Source organism: Liolophura sinensis, chromosome 1 (assembly GCF_032854445.1).
Source record: "Liolophura sinensis isolate JHLJ2023 chromosome 1, CUHK_Ljap_v2, whole genome shotgun sequence".
NCBI classification, from domain to species: Eukaryota; Metazoa; Mollusca; class Polyplacophora; order Chitonida; family Chitonidae; genus Liolophura; species Liolophura sinensis.
This window is the reverse complement of record NC_088295.1, coordinates 65256688-65270441: the sequence shown is the minus strand read 5'-3', so window position 1 is coordinate 65270441 and position 13754 is coordinate 65256688. Positions and strand designations below refer to the sequence as shown.

Sequence of the window (13754 nt, the reverse complement as noted above, 5' to 3'; positions counted from 1 at the left end):
CAGCAGCCTGCAGATGGTCTTGGGTTTCCCCCGGGCTGTGCCCGGTTTCCACTCACCATATTGCCGACCGAAGTCGTATAAGTGAAATCTTCTTGAGTACAGCTTAAAACACCAATCAAATAAATAAATAAATATTCCCTTCTATAGGTCAGTTTAAAAAGCACCTATACAATTACACACTATCTTGTGGATTACTAACATATGGGTCTGTAAAGAACCCATTCACTGACAATCATGATTTTCATCAAAAATGGTGGCTGTCCTGCCAAACAATTAGGCTATACCTCCGTCCAAATCCTGATAATATGTGTCACAATTGCTTTCATCCTGCATAAAGAACATAGATGATTCAAAATTAGGACAATGCAGATTACAATAAAATAGCTCTGTGTAATGTATTTGATAGTCAATCAGACAAGTCCCCATCATGCGTTAATCATTGTTGTGTATACAGTGAAAAACCCCTAGAACCTGTCCACTAAACCCTTGTATGGGCTTTTTATCATAGGAGATGACAACTACCACGGCTGTATACATGTACATGTCTCCATGTGTGTGACACAAGGACAGAAACATTAGTATCAGGTTATCTTTCTTTGTATACAAACAGTATATATAGTGCCCATATACCCATTTGCCAGATAAAAAGATAAAACATTACATGTACCCCTTAGATTCATGATGTTATTATGGTACATGTGTACAACTACAAGTGATGATCACTGAGTTTCTATATTGCACGCCACATTGACACATGTATGTTGTTAGCAATGAGTTGATTATGCCAGTCATAATAGCCATAACCATGGCTGGCCATTTTTATTTTGTGACAAATCCTTTTAGACAAATGTGATGTCATTCTGGTATCGCTCTTTTACACGATTTTTACGGACGCTGGACACCAGTTGCTTTTTTTTTTTTCATTTGTGATTACTGTAATTCTTCAACCTTTTCATGTGTTTGCAAGGTGTTTATTCAAGCATATGCTGAAGGCATTATTCTGAGTAGATTAATTAAATTATACTTTTGGGAAGCCCTGAAAATGACCAATCGGCCGAATGTACATTTAGTTTAGTCTCCAAAATCAAAATACAAATGTGCATAAATTACTCTCAAAGTTGCTTTTTCATATGTGAAAAGGTTGAGGAATTAGGGTAATAATTATTATTGGGTAGTAATTATTAGTGTAGTAACTATTATTGCCACAACATGTTATTCACACACACTCAGATTTTTGACATCCTACATGTATCCTTTAACCTGGGTCTGATTGAAAGACTCAAAATCCTATCAGGTGGATTCATGTATAGTGAATTTGTGTTTGTTACTATCATATTTTGTTATTACATGTATTTTTTTTTTAACACTTTGTACATACATATTGTAAATAACACCTGGATACCACGCCTCCATGTCACAACTGCTTAACTTTAATTTCTCGATTAAAAATGTACATGACTGACTGAAATATTGAAAATAAACTTTGTGATAACTGATGCCAGTATGCCAGTCTTGCTTAACAAAATCTTGCACATGTATACACATCATTGTAGCTATACAAAGACTGAAGTTTACTGCTGTAAATATGAAACGTGTCATAATACACAATGTTTTGGAAATGTTGCATGTTATTATTGGCTTGTTGGCCAAATTATTAAGAATCCAGGAATTTATGTCCACTATAGCCTCAATCTGGAGTGAGGTCATAGACAGGAAACAAGCAATCTTGGCACATCTATACTGTGTACTGATTGGGAAAGCTTGACCGTTGTCTTCAGCATACTAATTCAGTGAGGCAGCAGTCAGAACTGAGACCGATCTGACATAACGAGACAAAGTGGCAGTTTTATTGAAATATTGTCGAAACTGGTGTTAAAACCCAAGTACACGAACTAAAGTTTATGTCAGTGATAATGTGTGTTTAAATGCTTTTGTCAACATTTCTTACTACGTGTACATGCAGGTCTCACTTCTCATGATTTGAAAGGAATGGCTCCTCATTGCAAAGAAATACATAAACAGGCCTTTGTGGACCACTTTGGTTGCCAGTGACGTCAAAACTTTTTTTTTTTTTTTTTCAACCTCAACACAGTACGTGTGTTTAATGTTGGACATGTTGCACATGAGTAATCAATACAATAATGAAGATCACAAGAATTTCTTTTAAGGGTGAAAATGGGGGCCTGTGTGGCCTTGTGGTTTGTGCGCTAGTGCGGCACAGTGACCCAATAGCCTCTCACCAATGTGATCGCTGTGAATCCAGCTCCTGCAGGTTTCCTCTCAGGTCATACGGGGGAAGGATGGTTGTGACAGGCCTCTGCCCAGTTTCCTCTCACCAGAATACTGGCTGCCGTCTTATAAGCGAAATATTCTTACGAGGGTAACATGCATGTGTAAATAGAAAACTAGAAAGTCAAACTAACGCCTTTTCGAGCACTGTTTCCAGAATATTGCTGCACAGGCAAACACATCAAAGGTAGCCTAAAAGATACATTACCGCTATGCATTACTGTACTGTTATTTTGTACGGTACCCTGGTTAAATATGTCCCAAGAATTTTGAAGTTTTCTTGGTCAGGCTCTTTTTGTGTTTTGATATGTTTTACTATGTTTTCGAGGAAAGTGTGACATACAAGTAGTGATCAGACAGGCCTAAGTAGTGATATTGGTAATGGTGTGTGCATGTTATTAATGGACTACAGTCACTGCAGCCTGCCCAGACCTTCATTGCAAGGATCTATATTGGCAGAGTTGATGCATAAAGTTGTATTGGCTGAGGTTATGGTGTGCAGCCGTGTACTCCGAGATGCTTTGTGGATAATGGCTCAAATCAGTGAGCAGTTGACAGCCGTTTCAACAGTGTAAATGGGAACATGATCATGCTGGCAGTGTTTATTTTCATATTGGCAGAAATTTACCAATCTAATGAAGGCAATAGTTGCATCATAATATACATAGTCTTATTAATAAGTCTATTAATAAAATATTATTAATCCAGTATTTTTGCATTATAATAGCATTTTTTGGCACTTTCATTTTAATACCATTTCCTCGGTATTGGACCTCAGAGGCAATACGAAAATGTTTGATCAGTTAAGACCACAGTTTTTTTGTTGTGCTGTACTCAATTTACTATATATAGCTATTCAGGAAAAGTAATGCACATGTGTAGCAGTTTCAGGTGTGGCTGATTTTTTTTCTTGTTCTTTTTCTTTCATGTAGGCCTGTGTACATCTAGTAATGCCATCACAGCGGTACACGTGGTTAAGCAATGGTGCCGTCTCTGAGTACATTTCTAATGTATTATTAAACAGATATCCGATGTAAACAGAGAATCAAAACGAGCACATGATGTATAATGTACATGATGTCAGCTCTGACAGTGATGAGTTGTTCAGCAGAGCAGGCTAGGCCTGTACATCTGTACATAAACAGTTGCAAAACAGTACTCAGACAAGGCGATGCCAGTTTTCCTCCCACCATAATGCTGGTGAATAAGTGAAATGCTCTTGAGCACGGCGTAAAACACCAATGTTGTAAATAAATAAACTCGGATGTGATAGAGCTGGTTTAGGGCATGTGATATTGCATCTTTGTTCAGTTAAGAAATATGTAAACCAGTTGTTGTTCTTTTCAAACTTGCCTAAGAAGCTAGTGTTTATAACTACATGTGTTTCTTTTTCACCGCACATCTTGACTCCCCTAGCCAGTCTAACTGGTTTGTGCTTGTTGGTAACAGATGCCGTTTTCTTGGTGAAGAATATTCAGCAAACTCCTGGCAGGTTAGATCGATAGTTTGAGTGTGTCTCTGAGACGCCGGTCAGTGACTATATATATCTGATTTCACCTTATTAAAAACGTGTGTCAGCGATCTCTTCCTAGGATATGAGTTAAGTATTTTCAGAGTAAAAGAATTGCGTGTAATTTGTTCTCAGAATCTGCAAGCGAAAGTGAGCCTGGTGTTCGAGTCATGGCGTTATACCACTGCAGAGATTATTTGTTGACGTCGCTTCCGGTAAGCAGGTCAGGCTGCAGTGTTACAGGGGATGGGCTCTGTTAGCCTTGTAAGGTTCTAGGTGTAGGAGTTCGGGGATGGTCGAATAGTCATCACAGGAAAGTTTACAGCATAATAGCAGGCGCTGCACAGGTAAACTATATTCCATTTTTCTTAATCTTCTATACAGAAATGAGTTTATAAACTTTTGTTGGAGTTTAATAATTCATTATTAGTGTTTCTTGAAGAGGAAAAGAAGTGGGTCAACTTTAACTTTTAGTAGAAAAAGCTACTAGCTATGCTGTCTACATAGCTTTAAGCTCTCACTCTTCGAAGGCCTACACTAACAGTAACACTGCAGTAGATGTGCATGCATGTGCGCTAGAAGTTCTCTAAATGAATTCTGTAAGTTCTCTAAATGAATTCTGTAAGTTCTCTGTTGTTTGACACTGCATATGGTCAATGTAAAGCGAAAGAAATCAAAACTTTGCTGTCTTCGGGACTTGGCATCAATTTTACGTTTGTAGAGACTTTGCAACAACAACAACAACATCATCATCATCACTAATACGGTGTACAGGCTGGTGTTTATTATGAAGGCAGATACATTTTTGCTGCTCGCCCAGTAATCCAAATTTCTAACGTTTCTGCTAAATTTTGTCTGATGTTACACAACAATTGTAGATAATTTGAAAAGTGCATCTAGATGGACTCTCTGTCATACATCGATGAATGTCAGAATTTTGAAATAGCACACTGAACCCATCAAGATGAGCTATATGTACTTGTCCAACTTATCATTAATTATGATTGCCAGTATCAAACATTTACCTGCATGTAAGCATATGAATGTAAGTCGTATAACAACAGGGTGATGTAGAAGTTAACTACCCGATAATCGAGCCCAATGGTTAACATCTCTACAACTTTGTTGTTAAGAGTTTACCACATGATCCCTTAGGGGCTGAGGCCCAACAAAACAGGGGCCTTACGGCTTTGAATATGAGCCCTCAGCTCTTACCTTAATTCTAGACATGAGCCCACAAGTATTTATGTGAAGTGTATAAATATGTTTTCTCTATTTTATTACAGTTTATGGAGGAAAACATTACAAGTTTAGATCTTTCATGCACATCACAATCATGCAGTATGTGAACTGAACAAAATTATAGAAAGACATTTCAAACTTCTTCAGTCTCGGGAATATCTCAGGACAAATTCTCCATTTTTTTGCTATGTCACGTGGTTCGGCCGCCATATTGAATTTTGTGTAAAACCTTTAAAAATCTTCTTCTCAAGAAGCACTGAACCGATTCTTTTCAAATTTGACATGCAGCTAGAAGGTCACGAGTTACAAAAAGTTTGTCAAAACTCTGGAAGATCGCCATTGGTCGAAGTTGTGACGTCACAAAAAGTTCTGAAATGTCAATTGTTCTCAACGCATTCTGATGTATCTTGAGCTGCTGATTCCGAATCTGCTTTTATTTTTTGCATATCTGTGTAACTTTTTGAGATATAAGCAAAAAACTCAAAAAAGTTACTTAATTTCAATGACTTGTAACTCGAGAACTATGGGAGCTAGAAATGTGCAACCTGCACGAAATTGTAGAACAAGACATGCTCTTACGAGCATTTGTCAACGGATTTGAGCTACGATCCATAGTTTTCTGGCTAGAAGGGCTTAAATGACAACACCGTTTTTTGTTCAGAAAAAGATGGGAATCCTATTGCTTTAACATGGCGTTAGATGGGGACTGGACTGGGTTTATAGTATTTCACCTGATGCTTTCGGCTACACTGTCCGTGATCTCTCGAAACAGTTGTAGGATGACATTCAGCTATATAGTAGTCTGTTAGATGGCGTAGAATTCTAACTACAACAGTAAACGACGTGGACCTGTAAAAGTTAGCTTTGTTTTGCGACGGCCTTGTCTTCTTTACTATGCGCTAACCAGGCCAGGGTGATTGACAGACATCGCCATGTGCCGTGGTCCAGATGTTGACTTTCTAACAACGGCCTAGATATCAGTAGAGCAGTGAGTCTGTTCATGGCAGGTCGTGGATTGAGACATGAAAGTACAAACTTTGATTTTTCTTCTTTCTTTCTTTTCTCTTACCGCTGACGCCTGTCAGTCATGTCAGAGTTCGATCCCAGCTTAGGCAATTTGTCAGGCGATGAAAATGTTGTGAATTTCAGGGTTTTAAGTAGGCTGCAACGCGTAGTTGGATGTTCTGATGACGAATCTGTTGGTTTTTTCCTTTCTCCGACGCACGGTTTTGTCGCCATTTGCTATGAAAGTGTGAAAAAGTGCAGTTTTCGCCCATATTTGGAAGTCACGTGACACAAAACTGCTGCAGCTGTGGAGCTGAAAATGACTGAGTACAAAGGGCTATATGGGTACTGTATGCATGCGGAAAATCATGGAAGTGTGTCAACAAATGTGGGAGTTGCAGCGCTTCAAATATTGTCCAAAGGCCGATTTCTGTATTCGGCACTTTGACGTCCCCATGTTATATGATGCATTTTAAATGCATTTGCGACTAGGATGAAGGCAAGAACATTGTAAGCATGCTGCCCGGCGGAGTTTGACGTTCTGATCATGAATCTGGACTTATTTCTTTCTGGCGATGTATAGTTTTGCCACAAATTGCGATCAAAACGCGAAAAAGCGCAAATCCCACCTTATTTGAAGGTCTGGTGAGAGAAAACCGTTACAGCTGTAAAGCTGAACATCACTGAGTGGAAAGCGCTACACACGTACTCTATGTGTGTTGAAAATCTTTGATCTGTGTCAACAACCACAGGACATGAAGGGGAAAACGTCATCAATCCGATCCGGGATCCCGGCCTAGGATCTGCTCTTCGCAGATCCATTCTAGTTTTTTTTGTTTTTCTTTGTTTTTAAGAATAAATACAAATATTCTTTCAATTTATACAGAGTTTGTTGAAAACGTTGCTAAAATCTGTATGTTTTACCTCATTTTTTATTGATACCCTTTGATATTTTTATCTTTCGGGTTTTATCCCAGTATTGTCTAAATTTTATATTTTTTGTAGGGAGATATATGTGTATTGTTCTTAATGTTTCCAGTGTACATTTTGATTTTTATTACAAACACGTTACATGCAAAACATATAAATATTGTTGAGACAAAATTGTTATCTGTGTGTTGAGAAGGGTACATGGGTATTTAAATCCTGGTTGTAAAATTTTACACACACGGTTTAAATAGCCATATACCCCCTCTCAACACGCAGATAACTTATAGTGTCCTGACTCCAAAGGGCTTATGTCGCTAATGTTGTGTTGGTTTCCTGTCCTGCTCTATCGGGGAATGTGCCTATGAAATATTCTTAACCATGGCCCAAAATGCATGACGTGACACAAATGAGTCTTTCTGGGACATTCAAGATTGATACTGCCATTTTTTATCCAATGAAAAACTTGTTAAAGCATTTGTTTCACTGTTTTGACAAATTTTAGGCTCTGTAAACATGAAGATGTGGTTGACTGTGTGTGGTGTGCTGCTATTCTCAGCAGTATCTATAGCCCAGCCACCTCTAGAATGGACCCCAGATACTTACCCCAACCCAAGACGTGACCCTGCAGCGTGTGGTAGACCGTACGTAAATGCCTCCTGGGTGTGTGACCCTAATGGGCTCATCACAGTGGAAGAGGGTAAGTACAGTGGACTACCTGACACATGATGTTGGTTGACTGTATTAGTAAAGGGGTTTTTGCATGTTGTTTAAAGAGGCAGAGATTTTTTGGCAAAACATTGATTTTTGTAAATCCATTTGAATTTTTGTTTTTACATGTACTAGTATTTTAAAATAGCACAAATTTCATATTATATCAGCCTTGTCTGTGAAAATTAGTAGTAAAGTTTGTAAAATTTTAGAGATGTACAGTTTGCCTTTTTAACTTTTTCAAACTTCAGAAACATCTTACCCTAAGAAAAGTACAGGAATGCGTCTATGTTCTACAGCTATAATTGGAACTTTTCTTCGCAAATAGGGATGATTTGATGTAATAGCGAACATGGATTTTTTTGGCCAAAAATCTCCTGTATAGCCTCTTTAAAATGCCTAATTGCAAAACTTTTTTACACGCAGCTGTGATCTGATTGACTTCATTAATTTGTGTTACATGGATCAGTTTGCTTGGATTTTTCTTTTGAATTTTTGTCAATATTATGTGGCACACATTTGTTTCAAGTACTCAATTTACATGTGACTGTTGATTGACAAGCATCACTCTCTCTAGATGAGAGACTAATGCTGTTGTCTGAAAAGACTAACACTCTGAAGTTTACTTAATCTGACCTCCAACAGAAAGTTACTGTAAAGTTTTTTATGATGATGATGATTACTGTAAAGTTTTTTATGATGATGAAAAAACCTGTTGACCAAATCCACCTGAACACTGTAATTGTTTTATTTTCAGCTGAGGTGTTGGACTATATAATTGATGGTATGGTCAACACTGACACCCCTTGTCCCTGCAGTGCATATGAGTGTGGCAGGAATAGAAAGGGCTATTACATAGGCATAGCACTGATGAATAAAATCAAGAGGCACCCAAAGTAAGAAAGCTTTTTCATGCACATGTTTGAACTTTTTTTAACATGGTAGTACTTCATAAGATTCATTTATGAAACAAGTTTTGGAATATATAAATATACTGTTCATGTACTGTAAAAAACTGTTGTACATGTATTTTGAGAATATAGATGTTGCACTTGTATGTGCTATTATGAGTGATTTGAGGGAATAAGTCTTGGTCAAGTAGAGGAGGTTTTTATCTCTCATTAGCTAAGACACATAAATGTGGGTTCAAATTCTGCCTTAAACATGGAATTTGTTGATTCTCCGGCTTTCACTGTTTCTGAGCAGTGCTCTTTTGGCAGTTTATCTCTGCTTTACAAGTCTGGAAGGTTGTTATCCACTTGCCAAATGTTGTTAGTTTATATGTTCCAATTTTGAGTATCAAAAAAATAAATAAATTAGTGATTTGCTGGATGAATGTACATTGTGCTTGACAGTTTAACCACCACTTAGAGACCTGAACAGCTTGACCATGTAAATGTACGAAAATGTATGCTTTAGTAAGTCTGGGAATAAGCATGAGTCTGTCACCATATAGTATTTTGACACAGGTCAACTATTTGGTAAGGGACAAAACTGCAATGTAAATAACACTATAACTCTTTTGACAGTGTGAATAACTGAAAGATTTGCAATATGTCCTGCACTAAATTAAAATTTATTTTGAGGCTTGTTTAGCTGAAGGTAATGCTGGTTAAGTGATGTAAATAATTGGTGCCCTTTTCTCTAATGCTGACAGTGGTTTTCAATTGTTACACATGTGATAAAATAAAATTGTTAACATCATTTTTGCTTTTTTTTTGTTGTTGTTGTTCTTCTTCTTTTTATCCTGTAATTACAATAAGTGTCCTCACTTGAGTTGTTTATTTGGTGTTTTTGTGCTTCAGCGACCCTGACACTGAGGAGAATTTGATGAATGCTGCGCTGAAGTTTGCCTATGACCTGCAGAACGACCAGTGGAAATATGGCACCTGTAAACAGTCCATCATCATCCTGTTTTCAAAGGAGGATGACATGGTATGTGTCACCCTTTTATTTAAATGCTTGCTCGAATAAACACCTTACCAAAATGCGAAAAGGTTGAAGAATTACAGTAATGTAGAATTCTTTTAATTTGGTACCTAGTATAACTATTGGCACTTGTGAATGCCAAAATGTAGTAAATGTTCTCAATGTTTGGGTGTTAACAGCTGTACACTGTGACTGGAGGCACTGCCAGGCTAGTTTTAACAGACCCACTAGTCAGTACCATCACTGCCAATGCATGGGAACATTTCCAACCTGGGGAAGATCTGTCTGTTGGTCTAAAGAAGATGGTCATCAATTTCAAGTAAGTCTTTTTCCAAACCTCAAAGGTTTTTTCTCGCTTACTCTTTAAACTAGAAGTGTTCACAAGTGTATCAAAAGTATGGAGCAGTCATCATGGATTAACATATATACAGTATTGAATGCATGCTAGAATGAACGTCTCTTGGAAGGGGAGATAATCCCTATCATTGTGAGACTATTGACAGTTATATTAATTTGAGTTCCATTGATATTATATTCTGTGTGTTGGAAACTTCTGCTGAAGCTGCAGCTTTAGACTTCATTCTGTTACATGCAAAATCTTTTGTCCTTTGCAGAAGAGTTGTAAACACTGTTCTTGATTTAAAATATGTTTGAAAAAATTAAAGGATCTGTTAGTACTTAAGTGCTTGAGACTAAACAACAAGAGTTTTGGTATACTGAAACACATTCGCCAATACTCTGTACATACAATGATTTTTATGACTTGCAAAAGATTGTACAAAATCAGCCAACTTCTGCCATAACATCTCTCTATAGTGCTATCACTGGTAAATCAGTTGTAGCTTCAGTGGTAAATAATACCTCTAAGAAGTGGAAAAAGTCTGCAGTCACACTCCACAGTTTAAAACTTTGATCACTTTGACTGACAGTTTTTGATGTCAAAGATGGGTAAATGTAATTTTTTTTTTTTTTGTCAAATATCAAAACATAACAAATAGGCCTCCCCTGAATTATCTCCCTTTTCACAAGACAACAGCTGCATGTCGCAAGACAACAGAGGCGTGAAATGAGAAGTGGGACCTTTTTTATTGGCATAGGCCCAGGCAGTATGTAGTTTAGGATGGACAACAGTCTTCTAGGCAAACAGCGTGTTGAAAAACATGGCAGCAGTCGCTGAGAGTTGCTGAAATGTCAATAAATCTTAAATGGAGTTGATGTTTTCAGTTTAGATGTAATATATATATTTGATGGTGTGTATGTATATCCTGCTGATTTAGGAGTAAACTTCCTTTAAGTATCTATGACAATTGTGTAACATCTATCAGTGTCCTGGTTTATCAGATCATCTTGCACACTAACTGACCTATAGAAAGGTGTTTCTGGTGGGAAAATGTAAAATTTGGCACAGGAAGTGATGTTATAAGACAGGTATTTGCCTGTAAAAATGTAAATTTTGTGCCCAAATTTTAGGTCATTAAGGGTAGGCCTTTAACCAGCTTTGACTTAGAAACCCCCCTAGTGGCCATTCTCAGATGTCGACCTAACCACCACATACCTCAAAACATTTGGATTAAAATGAGAGAGTGACCTCAAGTTTGGTTATTTTGGTGCTTCCCTATTCAGATATGGAAAAACAGGTCCAACTCTTTATGATATACATGTATATCACTTCTGTTAATAATATTTCTCTTTCATCACTTATATGTATTTTACCGTATGTTTTCCAGAGAGGTGTTCAGGAATGAATACTACGAACTGGCACACTTTGTGGATTACTCTGCTATTGGTGGAGCAACACCTTTGCACTCATCAAACTTATTGTACGGCTTTTGTACCTTACTAGGAACTATTTTCATGACTTGGTTACTGCATGGTTAGATGTTATATTATTGTTTTGATGTCTTGTGATTTACAAATCTCCCTAGAATCTCATCTTCATTGTCATAAGTTGATACACCTGGTTAGGCTGGAGGGTAGGTTTTTTTACTTCTGTTTGTAACAATTTTGCAAAAACACAATTTTTTGCCAGTCTGAAGACACTTTTTATGTAAAGGAAGACTGAATGAAAATTCTTGTCTTCTGTGCTCTCCATGATATTATGAATGGAAAATTTAATCAAGACTCATTAATCTGAACTTCAGAATTTGAATAAACTGAGATTTTGTCTTTGGTGCCTTAGGAAATGAGACATTTACAGTATTTTGTATTTCTTCTCTATAGATTACTATATTTTGTCTTCCTGTTGTCTATTTGGTTGTGATAAATCAGTCACTGTGTGAGACTGTGAATTTACATCTATGCAAACCAGAAGGTTGCTGCATTTACCAGCCATCCTGGATCAATCCTCTGTTCGCAACACTAGTCTTTGTTCTATCCAATGGAGACTGGTGCCTTGTCATGAGTTCTCTTCTACCCAGTGTTACAAGTGCCTTAAATCGTGTTCACACGATTTTTTTTGTGGTATTGACTTATTTTATTTGACTTGTTGAACAGAAAGAGAACAATTGCTGTTTCGCTAGCAGAATTCACACTGTGGGATTCATTGAATTCTAAAATATATATGAAAAATCGTTCTGTCTTTCGTTCAATTAGTCAAATTTTTATGTTTCCATACCACAAATTATACTCTGTTGACCTATGATATAGATAGCATTAATGGTAATCATAAGGGTGCTTAAACTATATCACGAGGAACTGTAATTATTAAACATTTTCTAAGTGTTGCATTATGGATTGAAGTTTGTGTGACATTTTTTTTGTACATTATCAGCATTTCTACTTTTGTAGATGTATCTATTGGTGATGTCTATACATAACTAATGTTTGACAGTTGCTTTTTGCATGTAGAGTAGTAGTTGTTAGCATACATGTACATTAAATGTAACTGCACTGGCTGCTGGTGCTATTTGTCTCATAGATGATATCTTGGAATTAGTTTTGTGTGTAATTTATAGAACTGTGCAGTTGCATGGTTTAGCGAGAGACATTTTGACAAATTGACATCCAGATTAAATTGAATTTACCGTAGATTGCGTGTTATTATTTGATAACGTCTTGCCCTATGGGTTATTTGTACTCGTACACATTTAAAGCAGTTTTCTCAAGCTCGCTTGACATAGTTCGAAAACTTTGGCCAGTTGGTATAGTTAACGAGTTCAGGGTCTTGTCAGTTATTGATGTCACATCTTTTCACATCTGTTGAAACTAACAGATTGCTGTGGTAAATGTGACAAATGACGTAAAGCCTTATACTTTGATTCAATATTTTGGTATCAAGAAGAGTGAAAACGTGAAAAAAACATTTATGCTTGAAATAGCCAATCAGTGTGATTTCTGGCCTAACAGATTTTGGCGCAGTTGTTCACTACATTGATTTTTCCAGAGACATTTAAGCCATTTGGATGGATAAGTGTAATTATACAGGTACTGGCACACCTTTCATAAATCAGATTTAGTTATCAGCTTCTTCACAGCATAAATGTGTGATGATTTTATAAAAGTCTGTTATACTGCCAATTTTGTCTTTTAATTTTTTAAGTGGTTTGTTATCACAGTTGTATTTAGTGCTACCTTTATCCATTATATACATGTACCTGAGCTTTTAGCCGTATTTATTTGTGTCAATAAACATTTTCTTTTATTACATGTACATTGTATTTCGATTGTAATTGATGTCTAGACAGCTTTAGATATAATCTTGATACATTAGTTTTGTTTACTGTGTGTGGTAAACTACTATTTACTCACCATTCACTTCATTTACAGACATTTTCAAATGATATGAAATCATTTTGATATTTTTCAAGTGTGTCTGTAAATAATTTGATAATATCATTAAATCGTTGTTTATGTTAGAAGTATCTTCAAATGACTTGATGATATTCAATTTAAGATTGTGACTCTCAGATGAAAAGTAAATGACTGCTCTCTGACCTCTGAATGCATGCTTCCAAAGTTTACCACAGCTGAAGCTGTGATAATTCTGCACCTTCCAATTGTAGGCGTATTTCTGATGAAATTCCGTCTACTCCTGAATCAGCCTATCCTGCTCTACACAAAGTATTTAATCAACACCAAAATGTGAAGAATGAACCCATTGGCAAGTTGAGATGCAAAACCTTTAGTCAAGGCACTACAAGAA

General features: G+C 36.8%; 1 protein-coding gene across 1 annotated transcript; it reads left to right on the top strand.

The window, feature by feature from the left end:
- Window positions 1-4047: 4047 nt before the first annotated feature.
- On the top strand, window positions 4048-13262 carry LOC135478512 (uncharacterized). Its single transcript, XM_064758628.1, has 6 exons — window positions 4048-4146; window positions 7479-7673; window positions 8442-8580; window positions 9490-9619; window positions 9793-9932; window positions 11341-13262. Exons 2-6 carry the CDS (start codon window positions 7490-7492, stop codon window positions 11489-11491), a joined length of 744 nt encoding a protein of 247 aa, XP_064614698.1. The 5' UTR covers window positions 4048-4146; window positions 7479-7489; the 3' UTR covers window positions 11492-13262.
- Window positions 13263-13754: the final 492 nt, after the last annotated feature.

What these genes read in the sequence shown, in the direction of transcription:
- LOC135478512 (XM_064758628.1), top strand. Translation starts at nt 7,490, where the DNA reads ATGAAGATGTGGTTGACTGTGTGTGGTGTGCTGCTATTCTCAGCAGTA. An exon ending in GCTCATCACAGTGGAAGAGG is followed by an intron (nt 7,674 to 8,441) that starts GTAAGTACAGTG and finishes TTTTATTTTCAG; the next exon opens with CTGAGGTGTTGGACTATATA. An exon ending in AAAATCAAGAGGCACCCAAA is followed by an intron (nt 8,581 to 9,489) that starts GTAAGAAAGCTT and finishes TTTGTGCTTCAG; the next exon opens with CGACCCTGACACTGAGGAGA.